The sequence below is a fragment of the Capra hircus genome, chromosome 8 (assembly GCF_001704415.2).
Source record: "Capra hircus breed San Clemente chromosome 8, ASM170441v1, whole genome shotgun sequence".
In the NCBI taxonomy this organism is placed as follows: Eukaryota; Metazoa; Chordata; class Mammalia; order Artiodactyla; family Bovidae; genus Capra; species Capra hircus.
In genome coordinates this window covers 50,992,217-51,015,259 of record NC_030815.1, presented here as the reverse complement: position 1 = coordinate 51,015,259, position 23,043 = coordinate 50,992,217, and the positions used below count along the sequence as shown (strand labels likewise).

At 38.3% G+C, this 23,043-nt stretch overlaps 1 protein-coding gene across 1 annotated transcript in view; it reads right to left on the bottom strand.

The window, feature by feature from the left end:
- Positions 225-23,043, bottom strand: part of OSTF1 (osteoclast stimulating factor 1) — a 55,243-nt gene continuing 32,424 nt past the window's right edge. The window contains exons 3-10 of the mRNA XM_005683787.3: positions 21,980-22,030; positions 18,973-19,036; positions 17,088-17,141; positions 15,497-15,604; positions 14,550-14,599; positions 12,265-12,343; positions 9,011-9,109; positions 225-739 (exon numbers count right to left, since the gene is read on the bottom strand). Coding sequence (XP_005683844.3) covers positions 681-739; positions 9,011-9,109; positions 12,265-12,343; positions 14,550-14,599; positions 15,497-15,604; positions 17,088-17,141; positions 18,973-19,036; positions 21,980-22,030 — 564 coding nt within the window. The 3' untranslated portion in view covers positions 225-680. The remainder of the gene's footprint in view (positions 740-9,010; positions 9,110-12,264; positions 12,344-14,549; positions 14,600-15,496; positions 15,605-17,087; positions 17,142-18,972; positions 19,037-21,979; positions 22,031-23,043) is intronic.

Below are 23,043 nucleotides of genomic sequence, written 5' to 3'. Positions count from 1 at the left end.
CCCACAGCCTCTGAAGAAGGGGAGGGGCTTAGGGAGCCCCACCTTGTCTTGTACCAACAATAAAGTACACTGTACCCAGAAAAAAAGAAAGAAATTTGGCTGCTATGACTTCTCTGCTAATAATACAAAATGTATTTTAAAAAATCTAATCAGGCTTTACCTAAATATAAAAAGCTTTATTTATTTATCAGCAAAGAATAATACCATAAAACAGACAAAAGAAATAAAGTCTCTTAAAATGTTTATTTTTGTCAGAATAGCTGACAATTTTCTGTTAAATCTTTTGGTTTATTATTATAATAAGCATCCCTCCCTTGAAAAATCCATTCAAAATATCTCAATCCTTGAGGTAAAGAACTTTAAAAAAAAAAAAACACCTGACTTTTTTAAAGAAAAAAATTTTTTTAATTCCATTAAGCTTGATAAATAGAAATAATCTCTTCTTGTTCTACTCTGGTGAGCAAATATGTACTTTATACAGCAAAATATCCAGTCACTTATTGGCAAACTGAAGGTGAGAACTAGTCACAAGTTTTACTCAAACACAGTGCAATACTGCCACGTTCATATAGACTTTTCTTTTTTTTTTTTTTACAGTTACCAACACTCTTCTGACAAAGACAAGGTTTTGAAATGGCAAAAGCAATAGAAGTTTTAGATCTCAAAGCTCCGGAAGGGAATTAATCTGAGTCTTCATCATCAAGATAGTCCTCGGCATTGCTTAATGATCGGACTGCATCTAAAAGGAACAGGGGGAAAAGCAAAACAGAAAAATTAGAAATGGCTTGGATTTTTTTTTTCACTTTCAAAGCTCCTAGGGGTTGTATTTCCCCCAAGGATCTTTCTCTACTTTTGCTTTCCAGGCTAATCAGCTTCTGCTGCCACAGAGGCTGACAGCTATATTGGTCTGCATGTTACCTAGACACGCACAAAAGCAACAAATGTGGTGCTGAGGTGCTGTTAGTCTGTCTCCCACCACAGAACACAACCAGCCACATGCGCCAGGACCAACGGGGGACACACCAAAAGCCCGTCCACCCTGACACCTGTGCTTCCAAACCTCCTCTCCCAGTGACAAGTGCACAGGTGGCTTCAGCCAGTCCACAACCTGTAGCCTTACCTGAAGGCAAGGTCACTGGGCAGAAAGATAACTAATGAGGGGGAAAAGGAAAAGAAAGAGAATGAAAACATAGAAGCTTCAGTTTCATTTTAGCAAACATTGATAAAGAATATGCAGAAGCAAGGAAACTGAAATGAAAAATAAATAATGTTTTAAAACAGAAAGAGCTGAACCCCATCAAATGTTGTCAACCCTAAACAGAGTTCAAAAGAAAGGTATCTGATCTTTTTACCTGTTTACCTGTCCATTCACATTCAAATAGTCTAATCAAATTCCTACAGCAACAGCTTACACAAGGTATAGTTTTAAGCGAAAAACTGAAATGCAAGTATAAACACATCATTGTTCAGTTCAGTTCAGTTCAGTCGCTCAGTCGTGTCTGACTCTGCGACCCCATGAATCGCAGCACGCCAGGCCTCACTGTCCATCACCAACTCCCGGAGTTCACTCAGACTCACGTCCATTGAGACAGTGATGCCATCCAGCCATCTCATCCTCTGTCGTCCCCTTTGCCTCCTGCCCCCAATCCCTCCCAGCATCAGAATCTTTTCCAATGAGTCAACTCTTCGCATGAGGTGGCCAAAGTACTGGAGTTTCAGCTTTAGCATTATTCCTTCCAAAGAAATCCCAGGGCTGATCTCCTTCAGAATGGACTGGTTGGATCTCCTTGCAGTCCAAGGGACTCTCAAGAGTCTTCTCCAACAACACAGTTCAAAAGCATCAATTCTTCGGTGCTCAGCCTTCTTCACAGTCCAACTCTCACATCCATACATTACCACGAGCTCAATAAATGTGTATTATAGCACCCAGAACATTGTCTCTAAATACTTTAAGCCCCTGCTCATTGGAGATATGATTGATTCCAAGTCTGGGACAGAAACTGTAAAAGATGGACCTGAAACCCCTTCTTAAGCTATAAAACAAGGATCCTAGCAAACACAGCATCATTTTAAAAGGGCTTAGGATCTAACCAGAAGGGGTCTCCACTAGCCAAAGGTAGGCTACCAGTAATTAACAATACTGGATCAAAACACAGCAAATATTTCAACACACAAAGAGAATTCATTGGTTCCCTTCAAAATAGAGATCCAGCAGGTTGCTTTGAAAACTCTTAAAGGGCTTTCAAGGGCAGAACTCTTATTCTGCCCCTGCTATACAAACTATTGCTCTAAGTAAGCAAACAGTTGATAAGGGGAAATTTTTCTTTATAGGATGTTCTAACTAATAACCGAGAAGGGAATGAAATTAAAATATCACCATTTTGTAACCATCAGTGAAACAATGGATCTAGACAATAATCATCCATGGATGCCAACATCACAGGAGAAGTGACAAACAGATATTAATATTATGATGTGCCTCTGATAGAAGAACACAATTTTCTTTATTACGTATCCTTCCCTCTACCCCTGAGACAGATAAAATCTAAGTCTAACCAAGCTTCTGGACATAACACCAATTGACAAAAAGATGAGGACAGAGGAGTGTGACAGACTACATCATGGAAATGCATGCTTGCCATGTCTAGACTGGGAAATTCAGGGAAACTGTCCCAATTTCTTTACCAAATAAAAAGCAAGGCCAAACAAAGAGGAAAATCAGAGGGGAAGGAAACATTAATTGAAAAACAAAAGCAGAGAAAAAAAGAGACATAGCTATCAATTTGGACCCTACTTAAACTATAAATAAATAGATAAGTAAGCAAAGAATAAACAAACATATGAAAGAAAATGGTAAATCTAGACTATAACAAGATATTTGATGCTACTGTAGTCTTTTAAAGAATATGTTTAGGAAAATAATGATTTTTAAAAAGGGAGGGGCAGGGGAGAGTCAATATGAGGGATATAGAAACCAACTTATCTTACATCGTATACATGGAACAAAAAGAAAGGGAAAAGAACAGTGAGTATAGGCAGAACAGAAGTATGCTTCAGCAATTTCACACCAGCTTCCAAACTACTAGAAATCTCCAGGTTGATTGCACTTGTCTCCATTCTCCTTCAAAGGAGTTCTGGAGACCTGGGAGGAAGGTATCTTCTTCTATCCCACACACACCCATGAACTTCACGACTGGCTGTGAACTGGTAGCTTTTTAAGTTAAATACAAAAAGACAAATATAGCAAAGCTCTCCCCCTTTCTTTTGTACTTTGCTACTACAATCCTATGTTTTGCTATATCGGAAATATTCTCGATCCTTCAATTGTTACTTTGGCACTTTGCTTTAAGCAAGAGAAAGATAACTTGTCATGGTACAAATGCTGACCGCACACAAAGTGAGAGATAGGCAGGCTAATAAACTCCTTCTCCTTCCTTCCTTACTCCCACAGACTCTCTGAGACACAGTTTCTCTGGAAACTTCCAACACGGCCAAGTGCTGATGAAGAGCTGTATCTTCAACAGCCCATCCTGGGGCGTCACCATCATGGTAATGTATCTCCCAACAATGTTTCTCAGCCTCTCCTGCCTCACTTCCATTTTTCCCTCAGTCTCACTGCCCTGGATTACACGTTCCAAGTCAAGCACCAGAACGTAAGACAGAAATACAAGTGAATAAATGAATGATGGAGGGAAAAACACAACATGGATAAATCTCACAGACATGTTACATGAAAGAAGTTAGACATCAAAAAGCACACACTGTTTGATTCCATTTATATTAACTTTGAAAACAAGCAAAACTAATCTATGGTGAGAGAAGCAGGGGATGCTGAGGGAGGCTTCTGGGATGTGGGAAGGGCCCTCCATCTTGATCGGGGTTGTGGTTAACAAGTGTAAGCACAGTGGGAATTCCCTGACCGTCCAGTGGTTAGGACTCTGCACTTCGACTTCAGGGACCCAGGTTCGATTCCTGATGGGGGGGACTAAGATCCCCACAAGCCTCATGATGCAGCCAAAAAACAACAAGAACAACAAAATTTCAGTTTGAATTAAACCAGGTTAATGAATTTAAAAAAAAAAAAAGGCAAAACACAGTGAAAAAAAAGAAATCACCAAGATGTTCAGTTAGGATTTACATATTTTAGTTAGTGTAAATTATACCCCAGCTTTTGAAAACTGGAAGAACAACTTAAAGGTTCAAGGTTCAGTCCTCAGTCATGGCCTGACCCTACCCCTATATCCTAAAGTTACTCTTCATGTTAGTGTAACATGTAAATTATCTTGTCCCGATAAGAAATTCAAGAGGTACTTTCAAAAGTGGCCAACAATATGAAAATATACCTTTTCTAGTTTAGAATTCATGTTGGCAATTGGCTATATGACCCAGAATTCAAGCTCTTATTCCAACTAGGATCAAAATACAAATTAAAAAAAAGTTTAACTGGATGACTAGGGGAATGAAACAAGAAAAAAAGCAGAGAAAAAAGTATTATGAAAACTGAAATATGAAAATTCATTTCTTGGTTCTGTGTGCCAGGTCCCAAGATTATACCTCAATACTGAATTGAGTATTGCACAGGTTTAGAGAGGTAGACTAGAGATACTTGGAGTAAACAGAGAAAAAGAGCATCTACCTCCTAGCCCTTTTCTACAAAGACTACAAAAAAAATCGAAGGGGAAAAAGAGAAAAGTTTTGTCACCTGCTTCTTCGTGCTCCAGTTGTTCATGTGGAGCCTTCGAGGTGTAGCCCTCTGGGGTCTGAGCAGGTGTGGTATCTTCCTTGTCTATCACAGTCACACTCAGTGTGCATGAGACTGACACCCTTTAACTCATAAGAAACTGCCACTCCTCAGTCAGGATGCTTTGGAGGTACTAATACAGCAATAGGAAGTCAGTGGCAGAGAAAGGAAATTAGGTCACAGTCCTTCTTCCTGACTCAACCAAGGCAGCAGGGAGTGGGAGATCTACCTCAAGTAAAAGGGTCTCTCCCACATGGCTTCTAACATGACTTCTGGGTCAAAATGTTGCTGGGGAGCACCACTCAGCTGGTAAAAACTTTCTTACTTTGTTAGTAGAACCTGTATAAATCTATGCATGAGTAATTTCTTTAAAGGACAACTTGCTCTGCCAGTGAACATTCATGGCTTAAATAAGTAAGAAATCCCTAACTGTTTAATGGTTTATACTATACCTGGACTGAGGTTAAATAAAAATCTGGTACAAACACTCATCTGAAATAAGGAACAGAAGGAGCAATGGATTTGTGAGGAGAACTACGATGAGAATTTGATGATAGGTAAGGAAGATGATGGGGCTTCCCAGGTGGCACTAGTGGTAAAGAACTGCCTGCCAATGCACGGGACACTGGAGATGTGGGTTCGATCCCTGGGTGGGACAACCCCCTGGAGGAGGACATGCAACCCACTCCGGTATTCTTGCTTGGAGAATCCTAAGGACAGAGGAGCCTGGCAGGCTATAGTCCAAAGGGTTGCACAGACTCAGACATGACTAACGCAACTTAGCACACATGTACGGAAGAAGGATGATTCTGGGAAGTGCCCCTGGTAAGCCAAGGAGAGAGGCAGGCTGTTTGTTTTTTTTGACTGATGAAGCCAGGAGACCAGGCAACTGACTGTACTTTGTTGCTTCTGCTAGAAATGGACTATGAGACAGCATAATACTGACTCTTCTCATATATCAAGGGATAGGAGAAATAAGTTTCCCAAGAATTCAAACATGAATTGGAATTTGATTCAAATGATTAAAACAGAAATGAGTATCTCATTGACCCAAGTTTTAGAACTCTGAAAATGATAATACCCTAAGGACAAAATGAAAATACATGCACTTACCCTCTACAATAGAAATTTCTTAAAAAGTTGTTTTGGTCATTCTCCACCAACATGGACCAGACTAAACTTTGGGCTCTAAAGCAATACTAAAAAGAGTCCACAATGATGAGCAGCAACGTGAACTCATGCAAAAGGTGAGTCTTCCATTTTTGCACCCTCCCCCGCCACCGGTAGCTCAGCTGGTAAAGAAACTGCCTGCAGTGCAGGAGACCCCAGTTTGATTCCTGAGTTAGGAAGATTCCCTGGATGAGGGAATGGCAATCCACTCTAGTATTCTTGCCTGGAGAATCCCCATGGACAGAGGAGCCTGATGGGGTGCAGTCCACGGGGTCACAAAGAGTCAGACACAACTGAGAGACTAAGCACAGCTCCTTTCTAGAAAATAGTAGTAAAAACGTATCCATGGGACTTCCCTGGTAGTCCAGTGGCTAAGACTCAATGCTCCCAATGCAGGGGGGACTGAGTTCAAATGTCCTCTCCAACCAAGCATCTTTTTTTCAAACCCCTCTGGGTTTCTCATGGGCCAGGAGGCTAATGAAGAATGAAAGAGGGACAAAGGAGAGATGGATGGGAAGAAGAGTTCAAGGCACACCGTTCTACTCCTCCCAGAACTCCTTTTTGGAAAATCACCATATCAGAATGAATGTGGAGGAGCACATTCAATAGGCTACATACTGAGAAGTCAAATAAACAGCCAGTTTCTGAATAGTATCATGAATGGCACAAATGTGTTTAACACCTTTTCTTTCTTTTAACACCTTTTCAAAACCACCAAACTGTTTAAACTTTTCAAACCTCTTCTCCCACATCAATAGATATTATCTTTGAGATCGTACACCCTATCTTTAAAAACCACCCACAAAAAATAAATAAATAAAAAATAAAAACCACCCACAGAACTGTGAACAGATAAGTTTCCAAAGTCTAGAATAATTTTGATCACAGCCTATTGATACCATCATTTACAACAGAAGCAAATTATAATCATAAAACTCCTGAATACATAAATAAAAAATATTTAGCAATAACCACTCATAAAACATTACTCGTTGGAAGGAAAGTTATGACCAACCTAGACCAACCTAGCAAATTAAAAAGGAGAGACATTACTTTGTCAACAAAGGGCTGTCTAGTCTAGGCTATGGTTTTCCCAGGAGTCATGTATGGATGTGAGAGTTGGACTATAAAGAAAGGTGAGTGCAGAAGAATTGATGCTTTTGAACTGTGCTGTTGGAGAAGACTCTTGAGAGTCCCTTGGACTGCAAGGAGATCCAACCAGTCCATCCTAAAGGAAGTCAGTCCTGGGTGTTCACTGGAAGGACTGATGTTCAAGCTGAAGCTCCAATACTTTGGCCACCAATGGAACAAGATAGAGAACCCAGAGATTAACCCACATATCTATGGGTACCTTATTTCTGACAAAGGAGGCAAGAATATACAATGGGGCAAAGACAGCCTCTTCAATAAGCGGTGCTGGGAAAACTGGTCAGCTACATGCAAGAGTGAAATTAGACCACTACCTAATGCTATACACAAAAATAAAATAGATTAAAGACTTAAATGTAGGATCAGAAACCATTAAACTCTTAGAGGAGAACATAGGCAGAACACTCAATGAAATAAATCAAAGCAAGATCTTCTATGACCCATCTCCTAGAGTAATGGAAATTAAAAACAAAAATAAACAAGTGGGATCTAATTAAGCTTAAGTGCTTTTGCACAGCAAAGGAAACTACAAACAAGGTGAAAAGACAATCCTCAGAATGAAAGGAAATAATAGCAAGGGAAACAACTGATAAAGAATTAATTTCCAAAATATATAAGCAGCTTATACAACTCAATACCAAAAAAGCAAACAACCCAATCAAAAAGAGGGAAAGGGACCTGAAGAGACATTTCTCCAAAGAAGACATACAGATATCTAACAAGCTCATGAAAAGATGCTCAACATCACTCGTTATTAGAGAAATGCAAATCAAAACTACAATGAGATACCACCTCACACCAGTCAGAATGGCCTTCATCAAAAAGTCTACAAACAATAAATGATGGAGAGGGTGTGGAGAAAAGGGAACATTCTTGCCTTTCTGGTGGGAATGTAAACTGATACAGCCACTATGGAAGACGGTACGGAGATTCCTTAAAAAGTGAAGAATAAAACCACCTTATGACACAATAATCCAACTCCTAGACATATACCCTGAGGAAATCAAAACTGAGAAAGACACAAGTACCCCAATGTTCACTGCAGCACTATTTACAATAGCCAGAATGTGAAACAGATGAATGGATAAAGAAGGCATGGTACATCTATACAATGGAATACTACTCAGCCATAAAAAGGAATGCATTTGAATCTGTTCTAATGAGGTGGATGAAACTAGAGCCCATTATACAGAGTGAAATAAGTCAGAAAGAGAAATATAAATATCATATACTGACACATATCTATGGAATCTGAAGAGATAGCACTGATGGATTTAGTTTCAGGGCAGCAATGGAGAAACAGACACAGAGAACAGACCTATGGACAAGGTGGGAGGAGAGGAGGGAGAAGGGGAGATGTACGGAAAGAGTAACAGAAATTTACAATATCATGTGTAAAACAGATAGCCAGTGGGAATTGCTGTATGACTCAGGGAACTCAAACAGGTGCTCTGCGACAGGCTGAAGGGTTGGGTGGGGAGAGAGATGGGAGGGAGGTCTGGGAGGGAGGGGACATGGGTGTACCTATGGCTGATTCTTGTTGATGTATGACAGAAAACCACAAATTCTGTAAAGCAATTATCCTTCAATTAAAAAATCTAAAAATATATATATAATCGAAAACAAGCGTATGGAAACAACGGTTCTTTGATAAAAAGAAATAGAAATATTTCTTTATATATATGATATATATAATATAATAGAAAGTAAAGTAATTAGAACTTGATTGCAAGGAGAAACATACTAATCACAGCAAAAGATCAGTGTCTCTACAAATTTATTTTTACAGATACATTTGTCCATGTTGGAGGTTCTGATTCAGACCAAGGATATAAAATCTAACTCTAGAATCATCTGTAGAATTCAGCAAGAAAAATCTTTCCTCAATACTGAATCAATAAATCTTAAATCGCGATGGCATTATGAGGGAAAAGGATTAAAATCAAGTACCTGTTCCCTGTTTCTTTTTCAGGAGAGATGCACAGACAGCATTAGTAGCCATGTCCAGGGCCAGCTTCTTCTCATTGTTTCTTAAGTCTGTTCTAGCACCTTCCCCAACACAAGAACGGAAATTAGGTGTTTTGAAGACTCTACAGTAGCAGCCAATCATTTTTTTTCTTAAGTTTCTTTTTCCTCTCTCTTTTCTTCAAGTTATACTGAGATATAATTCACACACAACACTATAAGTTTATGGTACATAGCATAATGATTTGACTTACAAACATCATGAAATGATTATCACAAGTTGAGTGGACACCCGTCATCCCATATAGATACAAAATTAAAAGAATATTAAAAAATGTTTTCCTTGAAATGAGAACTCTTAGGATTTACTCTCTTAACTTTCTTATATAACAAACAGTAATGATGTTAGTTATAGAGCAGCCAATTCTCTTTCCATCAAAACATCGCTTTTGGCAAAACTAACGACAGAATCATCTGGCCCTAAAGTAAGCTCTTTCAGTAAAACTTTCACAAGACAGCAACAGCATATTTGGCATCTTTAATCAGGGAGCTTACTGCTGCACCTATAATAATTATATACAATTGAAATACAGCCTTTCCTTTCAAGTCCCTGTAGAACTGCATGTGAAATTTTTCCTGAGAAGTTTACCGTCTCCATGTACAACACTAGGTCAGTTAGACTCAACATTCCTTGCAATAACATACCCTTTGCCTCTTTCGTTCAAGAAGGTCTTTAGAAAAGATGATGTGAGTTGAGCTTGAGGAGATTAATATTTATCTTAAGTATACTTTCAAACATTATTAGCAGAATTAGTAAACCTTGAAATCTGGAGGCAATCCATTGTTTGCATAGCTCATCTTCCACTCACCTTTTCCCCATCTTTATTATAAATTACATCAGAATTCATAAATATATTCTCATTGTCAAAGATTTGAAAATACAGACATATGCTAAACAAAAGCTTATGTCTCATTTCAGCTCTCAACTAACCCCTTCCTTCTCCATCTTCTACCTTACACATAGGTGACCATTCCCAACAAATGGGCATCAGTTCCCATCTCCCTTACATGCAAGAGTGCATTCACAGACACTAGTGGACACATATACAAAATCATACTACAGGTATTGGTCTGTAATTTGATGTGGGTTTTTTTTTTCACCAGTGGTATTTTCCTTTAAAAAAAAAAAAACTGATGTATGGTTGATGTATAATACTATTATGTTTCAGTTGTACAACAGTGATTCACAAATTTTAAAGGTTATATTCCATTTATAGTTATTATTATACACAGTACTTTGTGCCTTTTAATCCCCTAGCTCTATTTTATCCTTCCCCCTTCCCTCTTCTCACTCATAACCAATAGTTTTTATATTTTTTTGGTTTGAGAATATTGTTTCACAATATTGTACTGGCCTCTGCCATACTAGTTTTGGGTTTTTTAACTTAACAATATATCATGCTATTTGTCCCTTAGTACTTATAACTCAATTTATTTAAATATTTATAATTAATCCATTCTGTGGATGTTCCAAGATTTATTTAACCACCCCTCCCTGACAGGCACTTAGATTCTAATATTCATTATCACAATAATACTGCCATGAACCTCCTTGAAACACATCTTTTATGTATTTCTGAAGGATGTTTTTCTAGTGGTGTTGAAATATAAGGATATGTATGTTTTCATTCTGTTAGCTATTGCCAGATTGCCTTCCAAGAAGGCTTACCAATTTACACTTTCTGCCACAGTGTTTGACAGTGCCATTTTCTCTACAAACACATCCTCTTTGGTAAGCAAAAAATAAATGTCCTAAAACTCAAAGGCACAAAAATATCGCCAAGGAAGAAAAAAAAAAAAAAAACAGGAAAAAAAGCCAAAAGAAAAAGAGAGAGAAAGTACATTTAATTAGCAATATGGTGATTGTGTGTGAAAAAATCTCTCGTGAAGAGCCTGAGATCTATCCACAGCTGGGGTGATATAGAAAACCTCATTCTCTCGCTGTGCTACAAGTCAAACATCCTGCGTGTTCACAGTTCTGAGATTAATCATATCTTACTTTACACTTGAGAACTCACACACATGATTTCTGTCAGGATGGGAAATGTTCAGAGACAGGATGCCAGAGGAAAACCATTTCAACCAGTGCTGCCCAATGGAAAATTATGTGACCCATAGATGTAATTTAAACTTTTCTAGTGGCTGCATTTTCAACAAGTAAAACTCACTTAAACAATATATTTTACTTAACCCAGTATATCCAAAATGTTATCACTTCATCATGTAACCAATATAAAAATTATTGATACATCACTTTTCTTCCCCACTAGGTTTTCAAAACCTGACGTTCATTTTCCACTTCTAGCACATCTCATTTCAGACTAGCCTCATCTCAAGAGCTCAGTAGCCTGTATGGTTAGTGACTGCCATAGCAGACAACACATCTCTTGGCATATTTTTGAGGGGTACTACAGAGGTCATCAAGGTGTCTGATCTCCTATTCCTAGAGTTTACATCATCAACAAACTTCAAATTAAAAACTCACAACATTGTTCCAAGGATCCCTAATGACAGTACATCCACATGACATGCAGGCTGGGAACTCAAGTATCCTATATTATAGCCTTCTAGACCAGGGTGCAATATGTGGTGATATTCCTGGCACCCTACAAGGGTTAACTAAAGCTTGTGGGACAAACAGATGAATAGATGGTTGAGTCCATTCTTTCACTGTTCCTTCTGACTTGCGTAAAAACGCGGAATCAAGGCATCTTCTCATTTGCTGTACACTGAGCACCTGCTCAGCTCAAAAGCAGGACACCGTGCCACAGCATCCTTTCTTATCTAATCAAGACTTGCCTGTGAGAACCCGGGGCCTCAGCAACTTTACCCACACAGCTTTCTTAGAGAGATCTCCTCTGTATGTGTGTACACACACATGTATGCAAACACACACACATACCTTCTTTCTAGGTCCCTTTAAATCCTGCAGAAAAATAAATTCTTACTAAAAGTAACATATATAATGCTAAAGCTTACCAAAATTTTGATTTAAAATGAAAAACAGAAACCACCTCAATAATTTTATCTTATCAGAAAAACTCCATGATGCAGACAGAGATCAAAATCCCAGTTATAAAATAAGAAGCCCATTATTTTCCCTAAAATTTTTAAATGGTGTAATTGGATGGAGCTTGATTTTCAGAGTGATCCAAGACCAGAAAAACTAAACACTTTACCTTTTGCCAGAAGCAACTGTACAATATCTGCATAACCCTTCCAGGCAGCGGCATGCAAAGCTGTGTCTCCCAGCTTGTTCTATGGTGATAACAAGAGAGAGCAGCATTTTTAAAAAAGAGAGTGAGGATTGAAAATATACACAAATTTAGGTTTACTCTAGCCTAAAGTAAATCTAAAATGAGAACAAAGTGAAAGAAACATATAAAATTCCAAAGAGGGAAAAGAGACTCAAGAGATGAGTGATGAGTCATATGGGGAGAGGGAACGTGATGGCGGAGGAGCAACTGACTTGGCAGAGCACGTGTGGAAATGCAGATGCTCACAGAGGGAGATACCCAGAGTAAGCAAGCAGATCTGTCCCTGTAGAAATCAGCATGAAGGAGGAATTGGAGACACTGGAGACTCTGGAGCAGGAAGGAGGCATGGGAGTGAAACCAAGAGTACTAGGTGAAAGTGTTTCCACTGAATAATTAGAACCCCCAAACCCTAGATCACCTTTCTCTCTCCTTGCTGTCAGATGACCCAGTACAGATGGTAGAATTATCATATTTTGAAATTAACCGGACAGTTTCCAAGCTTATGGAACTTGGAGGTATAAGAGAAGGTAGTAATGAGGCCAGGAATTAAAAGCAGGGGGCTAGCTGAAAAACCTACACAATGAGCAGTAAGACCCCTCTCATAGCTGCCTTTACCTACCCCACATACCCTCACCCCACTGCCCCAGCTTGCACACACACACACACACACACACACACACACACACACACAGCCCCAGTGTGTATAGTCTAGCATCTACCCCAAGAAGGAGGCTGGGGAATGCTGCTCTGATAGAGCTGAACAGCCCCAACAGAGAGGAGGAAGTGACTATTTTAACTGGCATCTGGGTATAAGCCAGAAAAACAGTGAGGACCTCACCATTTCACCCTACAGAGAAACCCACCAGTCAGTAAGCCCCACAAGCACACACAGCTTCTAGTCACACTCAAACATGAATGGACAAAGGCAGTATTTGAGGCACTATATATTTGTATCCTGTATTTGAAGAAAGATCAAAACAAAACTAACAGATCTCAGAGGGAAAAGATACAGTATAGTGAATAACAGGAAATGTTTTTAAATATGTATATAATTGCTTTACTGGTAAGCGGCCTGCAGTGACCCCTAAAAATGGTTCGCTATTTATCTGACCCAGAAAACCCCAGAAAAACCTGGAAAACACCAGAAATCATGCAAATCAAGAGGTTCAAATCTTCATGTTCACTTTCAGAACACTTGTGAAACTGCCCAGGCCACTAAGGGCATGCATATCCAAAAAGCCACCAAACAGGTGAAGAATGTTGCTTTACAGAAGCAACCTGTGCCATTCGGTTGTCACCATGGCGGAGTTGGTAGGTGAGCTCAGGCCAAACAGTGGGGCAGTCGGTGGCCGAAAAAGAGTGCTGAATTATTACTGTTCGTGCTCAAAAATAGAGTAATTCAACCCAAAATTCTATCGGCCAAATAATCAAGCCCAAGCTCCCCTTTCTCAGGAATCTATTGAAGGTGTTCTTCAACTAATGGAAGATGCAGGATTCAGAAAAGTGAGGACACACTTTTCTGAAGGGCAGTGACGGGTTTCCCAGGAAGACATCAAAGAGTAGAGGAGATCAAGCTGCTCCAATCAGAGAATGAAGATGGAGGCCTTCAGCATGATTCCAGAAAAAAAACAAGAAAGCAATTATCATATACATTTTAGAAAAGTATATCAAGAGAGGACAAAAGGCTATAAATACAGAAACAAAATAAATTATATAAACAGCAAACAATATTGAAATAGCTACAATACCATGAGCATTATGTAGTAATATAACCCAAAATTATGATATTAGGAGAACCAAAGGAGGAAAGATTGGAAGTTGGGTGGTGGAAGACGACAGGCTGTTGACAAGCATGGATCGCTCTACCTGCCAGATAGGATGCCAAAACACTTATGAAGATGGTGAATTATGAGACAGCTCCACAAACATATTTCTCAGTAGTGTGAAGATAAGAGGAAAGCACTAAAAGCTTAAAGTGATATACTAGGAGGAGTGTGGCAGGCATTCTGAGCTTTATACAGTTTGCACTTTAGTGCAAAAATAATTTTTAACTATGTGCTTGAAGTATTTGGATTAAAAGTTTTATGAAAGATAATAAATGGGAAAAATTGAGTTTCAAGACCTCAAGACAGGATTTTACACACCTATAAGCTGTACTATGAGAGAAAGGCAGGCAGGTTAAATGATTTCTGCGTAAGCAAACTCACCTGTTGGTTCAGTTCAATGTTTGGTTGAGTAAACAGCATTTCCACTATATCTGAAATTCAAATAGAAACAATCTTTTTTAAACAATGGGAATAAAAGCCTGATAAGACTCTGCATAATAATTTTAAAAGGATTCTTTTTAGAAGAATCTTCAAAAAACTCCTAACAATTTTTTCAACATTTATGTAAATAGAAGACTTAAGACTCTAAAAAACAGAATTATTTAGGGATAATTTTTTTCAAATACTTTGGCTTTTGCATTTTCACATGACATCTGTGATAGGAATATTTTTACATTTGCTGGGATACTTAACAGTCATGTCACTAATTTGTGCTTAAATTTTCCTTTGGCCATGCTATTTAACTTTTTGGATTTTTTTTTTCCTAATACTATTGGGATTATTTTCTGTGTGCTGTAGAGAGAGGGAGCAAGAGAGTAGGTTGCCGTAGATTCTCGGCCAGGCTGAAATGCATCTAGAAATTCCATCTGTCATTATTATTGATTATAAGAGAGAAAGTTATCAACTTAATCACCAACTCAAGCAAATGCTGTCTTTCTGCTAAATCTTAAACTTAGAATATAAATCATAAAAGCTTTGGGGGATAAACTAAGCTAGAGGAGTCAACTGTGGCCCTTGTTTCAGTGAGGTTAGACAGTGGGGTTTGTTTTTATATTACTGTTGTTTTCCTGTTGCTCTTCCAAGCTTGAGAGAGGAAAGGAAGCTTTCACTCTTTTTAAGTGGAAAGGTGCCCACAGTGAGGCTGACCAGTCACATTCCACCTACAGTTTTACAGAACTTTCAGGAACTGGGCTTTTAAAAGGCTGATGTCCTGAAGAATTTAAAAAGAATAACCAATTTTTCTTTTTCATTTCTGTAACTCTGGGTCCCCTAGATGAAGCACATTTTCAGTGGCAAAGACATTTATGGTAACAAACAAAATGTCATACCTTTGTGACCCCCGTGACAAGCCCAGTAGAGGGCAGTGCTTCCAGCTTTGTCCAAACCGTTAACACCCACTCGGTTGTCCAAACACTCTCTCAACCAGCTCAAGTTGCCTGAAAACGTTTTATAATTATAAAAACACATGAAAAATATTTTCATTTTTTTGTTTTGTTTTGCTTTTAAATCAATTTCATCCTGCATAAATTTTTATTTGCAAAGGATTAGTCAGCAAGTCTGAAATTAAAACCTGCCCTTGTAATGCATTCTCTATGGACCATCTTGACTTCCAGTTTATTAATGGAAAGCATTAACATCAATTTTTAATGGTAGGTTAATGGGAACAGTTGCTAAAATGGGTCTACCTAAGGTATTTTTACACTGTGGAAAAAACTGTTTTTCCTTTGTGAACTCCTAAAATTTTGAGGGGGGGAAATAAACAATCAAACCTAAGAACAAGCAGCCACTACTCATATTCATATTTAAAACACACTTTCAGTTCCTACAAGGACATAAAAACTAAATAACCTACTCAAAGTACTGTTCTTTATGTTAAAGTATAGCTATTAATTTAAAATCCTCTGGCTAAATGCCCTAAATATTTACTTAAAAAAATTTTTTTTAAATATCTAGAAATTTTTAAATGTCGATTTAGTAGTTCTATTTATGCATAATCCTAAACAAATAATTTCCTTTTATATATTCAGATTTCAAGAAAATCTAAAATTAAATGGGAGCTTATTGTAGCCTGACAAAAACTCCCCATTATCTAGGGCAGGGTTCTCAACAGTGGCCCAACTGACATTTGGCATTGGAGGATTCTCTGTTATGGGAGCAGTACCGTGCACTGCAGGGTGTTGAGTGACACCCCCAGCCTGTACCCAAAAGGTGCCAGTATCTCTCCAGATATTGCCAAATGTCCCAAAGTCTGGAGAGAGGAATGACCCTTCAGTGGAGAACTGCTGATCAATAGGATCAAGTCCCATGTACTCTGTAACATCTTACAGAAAAAACCCAAACATTTTTTGGCCAGCCCAATTCAAATCCCATCTCTGGTGCTCCTTTCCTCCCTAAGTCCATCCTCCCATACATACCAGCCCTATACCAAGACTCTCCCAGAGCCTGGACCCCTGAGAGGCCCCAACCCTCTGCCCTGAATGAGGCCAGTTACTCACTCTGGCCTCTATAGCCTGTTTAACTGACCCACACTTCAACCACGGTCCTTATCACAATGTCTTGTAAAGATGTGCTACACACATCTCTCCCTGCCAGAGTCTAAGCTCTGAAAGTCACAGACCATGCCTTTCCACTTGCCACTAAGCACAAGGCAGGTAAGGGGCTCAAAAGTATTTGTTGACGTTTTAAAAATTAAAATCACACATTTCTGTAGAGTGAAAGAAGGCAGAATGGAGCCTGCCTTTGTGGGAGGTAAGGATTTAACTGGGAAAGGAACTTTTGGGGATAATGCAAATGTTCCAGATCTTGACCTGGGTGTTGGTTACACGGGTGTATACATTTGTTAAAAGTCATCAAATTATATAATTATTATCTGTGTGTTTTACTGCACTATTTATCTCAATCGAAAAGAATCATACCTACCTCTTTTTGCAGCTTCATGCAATGGGTTGTCAATGGATTCTGCCTGCTCTGCCACTAGATTGAAAAGAAAAAGTGCAAACTGATGCTGAGAAGGCCACTCAAAGGATTCCGTGAAACCAGCTTAGTACCCAAGCTTCAGAAATGCCAGGACCTTTCACCATACAGCTACCCTGACTTACTGTGGATTTTAAAAATGGCAGAAAATCAAAGTGATGTTTTGTGCTTTGAAAGAAGCTGAATGTGTCAAAAGAAACCAAGCTAAGACAATAACACAACAATTAACTGGGAGTATAAACAGAAAGAAGTGCAGCAATTAATTGGAAGTATAAATTAAAAAAATGGACATGAACTTGGGCAAACTCTGGGAGATGGTGAGGGACAGGGAGGCCTGGTGGGCTGCAGTCCCTGGGGTCGCAAAAAGTTGGACACTACTGGACAAGTGAACAACAACAATAAATAAAAACACACAGATCCAAGGCCTGCATACTAGCTTGCTCAGATATTTCAACAAGAAATTTAGTCAGCAAACTGCAAAAGAAAGCATTCGAGGTTCATTTTTACATTCTTTAAAAACATCCTGCTTTGAAGATGGCTGAAAATAATTGTTTCCCTTGTATGCATGCATAAGAGCGGTGGGGTAAAGGAGAAATATTTTGTTTTCTGTATTCAGAAAGGGTAATTAGCACGCCTACCTGCCTCTAAGAAAGGTGTGTTCACTGCTGTCCCAGAATCAGCAGGAGTGACCACATGAAGACTTGCTCAAATGAGACTTCAGAGGCACCCCTCCCACCAGAGGGCTGTAACTGGACACTCCCTTGGCTACCAGGGATCTAGCAACTGAGGAACATATTGCACCCTCGGTGTCTCTGAGCAGCTGGGAAGGGAGTGCACAGAAGTTGTTTATTTGGGATTTCAAAGAGGAGTGTAGAAATGTTTAAAGCCTTTTAAAATCCAGAATGGTATGGCCCTTAGACCAGGTAAGTGAGGCCCCTGTGTGAAGGGCCTTAGCCTCACTCATTTCCCTTCCCCCTCCCCTCTCCTCCCCTCCACTCCTTTCCTCTGGCTCCTCCCCTTCCCTCCTCTCCTTTGCAACCTCCCCCTCTCCTCCTCTCCCCTCCCCTCCCCTCGGAACTGTGAAGTGCTTCCTAGAAATTTTGTAAGTCACCTTACAGTGTTTGGAACTAGTGCCTGATACAAGCACTATTGGTCTGAGGATGTATCTAATTAAAATGTCCAATGGAACCTTAGAAGTGATTTGAATCAAACTTCTCATGATACAGATGGAGAAATGGTCCCACGGGCACCAGTGAAGTCCCTTAAGTAAGGTCCCTCATTGTTAGGAGTAGAAGAAGAAGAATTAAAAACCGGGACCCTTGGTTTATCAATTTGTGTGCACTTTTTACTTTGAAGATGTCTATGAAAGTCTGCTTTGTCCCCCTTGCAACTACAAGTGGCTTCAAGGCAAGGGCCCATGTCTCACTGTGCTATTACTCATTTAATGAACATCACTGCCCCAGACATTAATTAACATAACAAGGCAAAGTAATTTACTAAAGAAAGGGCTAGTCTAAAAAACAAAAGAGAAAGCAAAGAAAAAGAAAAATGTTCTAACCTTGAATAAAGTAAAGCCAAAAGCATTTCCCTGGAAACCTTAAGTTCTTCCAAGAATGTTACAATGGGCATTTTCTTAAGCCAAAGAGTCAAGTTCAAGCACCTCAGGGTCCATGACCACTCTATTAAGAGAAGGCTCAGAGTTGAAAATGTCCCAGACTAGCAAAGACTCCATCAATTTCTCAGCCATAGGAGAAAGCAGAAAGGCCTCAGGAACCAGATGATCGAGAATGCACAAACTACAGCCCAAGTAAAGCCACTGCAGCCGTCTTACCATAGTTGCTTGGGATCAGCCCAGTCCTGCCTTTGGAGGTACCTTTCCACCAATTGGTATCACTCTGGTGAAAGAAGAGTTAAATTAAGTGGCACCAAATCCAGTTTACATCCAATCACTATTAAAACCATGTGGCTCCGGCTGGCGTCATTTTAGCCTTTTCAAAGGCTAGAGCAAGAGATGTTTTTGTCTTATTTTAGATAAAATACATGCTTCCAATTCAAATGCAGAGTTACTGCTTTGAACAGTAACTCCATCAGCCCTGGTCACATTGATCAAGCTTCCTGTTTCCCTATTTATTTATACCTACTTATACCATTCCCTTTATCATTGAATTACAAATATACACACATCTGCTTACAACAAATCAAATACACTTCATCGAAGAGTTCCAAAGTTTAAACAAATCACACAGAGATAATATGAAAGAGAAGTGAAACAATTATGTTTAGTTTAGACTGTAGGATTTTTTTTACCCGAAGTCTAATTTCTTAGTCTCAAGATATACATATATTTGATTTTCTAAAGATCTATTTCACTTTTTTTGGGGGGGGTAACTTTTTAATCATTAAAAAAAAAATGCAAACCTGTACCAAAGTAGAAGGAATCATATAAGGAACCTACACATATCCATTTCTTAACTGCATGAATTATTTACTCATAGCCAATACTGTTTCATGTATTACCTCACTTACAACTCCCCTCCCCTTCAGATCATTCTGAAATAAATTCTAGACATCGTATTCTTTATCTGTAAATATTTAAATATGAATCTCTAAAAGATAAGGACTTTCTCAAAGACCTAATGATAATACCATTATCACAGCTTAGAGTTTTTTCCAACAATTCCTTAATATCGCCAAATATGTATAATATTCAAAATTTCTGATATGTCTCATAATAAGGCCACACACTATGACTGGATGATTTGCCTCTTAAGTCTCTTTTAGTCTATATTTTCCCCCTTCACTGATTTTTTTTCACTCCTTCACAATATATTTGTTGAAGAAAATAGTTTGTTGTAAAGAGTTTCAAATAGTCTGGATTTTGCATATTGCGTCCCTTGTTTTTAAAAAATGTGTTCCTTTGCACCCTGTATTGTTTATAAACTGGTCATTAGTTCTAAAGGCTTAATTAGATTCAGATTCAACTTCAGCAAGATGATTTCATCTGTAGCACTGATTCTTCCATCAGGAGACACTCAATGTCTGGTGGTCTCTATTTGTAGCATCAGTAACCACTGATGAGCATCTGGATCCATGATTTCATAAGGGTTGCAAATGGTGCCATTCTAATTCTATCATTCCTTCTTCATTCAAATAACTAGTATGCACTTGCATGCTCAGTGGCTAAGTTGTGTCTGACTCTTCGCAAACCCAGACAACTATCTGGGTACAACTATCTGGCTGTAGCCCGGCAGGCTCTCCTGTTCATGAGATTGCCATTTCCTCCTCCAGGGGATCTTCCCCACCCAGGAACTGAACCCATGTCTCCTGCATTGCAGATGGATTTTTTTTTACTGCTGAGCCACCAGGGAAGCCCTTAAATAACTAGAATATTACTTTAAAGACAAACTTTTCCTCATCAACTCTCACGTGACCCAGAGATAAAGTTCATAAAGAAAAGGCAGAACAAACATTGATTCTTTTCCTTAACAGCTGCCAGAATAGAAAGCTGGTTCCCTAGCATTCCCTCAGGTTGACCAATGAGGTTTAGTTTTGTTTTTAAGTACCATTAGGAACTCATGAATTCAAACAGAGTAGATTTATTTCGATCCTTGGGATTGTTGCCCTAATTGATTGCTCAAACTGTCCTATCTTTGACTAGTGGCAGCCTCTTCTATTTAGTTCCAGTGTTTTTCCAGTGTGACCCTCATAGTCTTTGCTGGCTTCCTTGCTTCCTAATAGGAAGATGTCCTGGGCTTATCTTGTGCCTCTGCTGCTCTCAACCTAGTACCAGACATTTTTCAAAAGAACTTTTTTCCTTTCAATGGGAAACATATTATTAGCAGGATGGTCTTTTTTTTTTTTTTTTTTTTTTTTGCCTATTCAAAGGACAGATTAAGAAATATTTTTGTTTCTTTTAGGTAAAAAACAACACACTTTGAATTCAAATGTAGAGCTACTTAACTTCATTGATCTTATATCTATCTGTATACCCTTTCTTGCAGACTGAAACTCCCAGTTTTCTACCTCATTGACCTAATGACTCATTTGCTCTAAACTGCAACACGCATGCAGCAATCTCAGAATAACAATACCAACATTTCTCCAACAACTTCATGATTAAAAACAGTTTATAATGTGGGGCGGCAGTTCTTTCTGTTCCTTATATTATTTGACTAGAGATATTCAGTCAAAATGCCGAGTTTTAAAGTCACTTGGAATAGTTCCTTTCTGTGTGTTGTACCTCTCTGGGATATAACTAAGTTCATTTGATTCATTCTGCTTTTCATTTTCAGGTACGGCTTTTGTATCATTTAATTTTATAACTACACAGAAGCTCTCTCCAAAACAAGGTGTAATTTTTTTACAAGTCTTTATTCTGTCTATATATTTCCTCTATTCTATTTCCCTTTCCTTTCAGAGAGGAAACTACTTTTTAAAAATGTATAACTCTTCCATTGAGTTTTTATTTTAAATTGAGGAAAATAAGTATACATATATCCTCTCATCCTTTCTTAGATAAGAAAAGGCACACTATCTACAATTTTTTCACCTTGCTGTTTTTCACTTAAATTACCCCATAATATTATATAGAGATATTCCTCACTCCTTTTTATGGCTGAAGAATACTTTCTTTGTATATACAGCAAAGTTCACTCAACTATTTTCCTACTGATGGACATAAGGTTTACTTCCAATCTTATGCTATTACAAATTGTGTTAAGTGAATCGACTTGGGTGTATGTATTTCTATAAAGCTGTACATGTAAATAATGTACTGAAAAATAGTCTTTTATATCTTTAGTTCATGCATGGTATGAAAAAATATTAACTGGGCTTACCATGTCAGTAATGTAGATAATATCACCTTCTTCAAAGTACAATTCATCTGGCTGAAGAAAAAAAAATTTTAAGTTTTACTCTATGCAATTTTTTTCATGAATTAGAACACAATCATGAAAATAATTACACAAACTCCAAATCCTAAAATATCCTTATAGGCAGCATAGATTTTTACATACTTAAATCTGCACATAAACCACATAACAAAACATTATTAACAAACTAACATAAGAAGGTGAATCTTCCCATGAGAAGCTTCAAAGAATTAATATAACAAATAAGAATTCCCAGCTCCACACACACACACATCTTATCTTCCTGCACAATAAAAGAAAGGTGTTTTTATGCCAAAACAGGATTATTAATAAAAGTTTCTTACTGTAAAATTTTCAAATGGTGATATATATATTTTCATAAAAGGATCAATGTCTACAATTAAAGCCATGAAAAACAGCTAGAAGTTTGGCTCTCTCCTAAATGATTAGGCTTCAAATCTAAACATTTTCATATCAACATCACTAGCCACTTATTTTGAGAAAACTAATACTTTATCTCTTCATGCTCAGAGGGAATGAACATCTCATATATGAGAACTGTTAATACACAATTCAACCATTAATAAGGCTAAAGACCTGAAAGATATGAAGCAGTAACTCAGTCTGGACCATAAGCAGTTCTAAGGGGTTAATTGATTACATGGACAATATGTGCTTTTGGACCAACCAAACTCTTTGAATAAAGCCAGGCACTTTGATTAAACATCTTCTTTTTCCCATCAGTAGATAACATTTATCAGCATAACTTTATTAAATTAAATGATGTCTAGGGAGTTCCCGGGTGGTTAGGACTCAGTGCTTTCACTGCCATGGCCCAGGGTCAATCCCTGGTCAGTGAACTAAGATCTTGCAAGCCACACAACCAAAAAAAAAAAAAAAAATTATACACACACATATATATATAATATCTATTGAGGGCAAGTTTCATATATTGGGAAATGTTTACATTACCATATTGAGTGAAAAATGTAGGGCACAAAATTTTACACAGGATAAGATCAAAATTA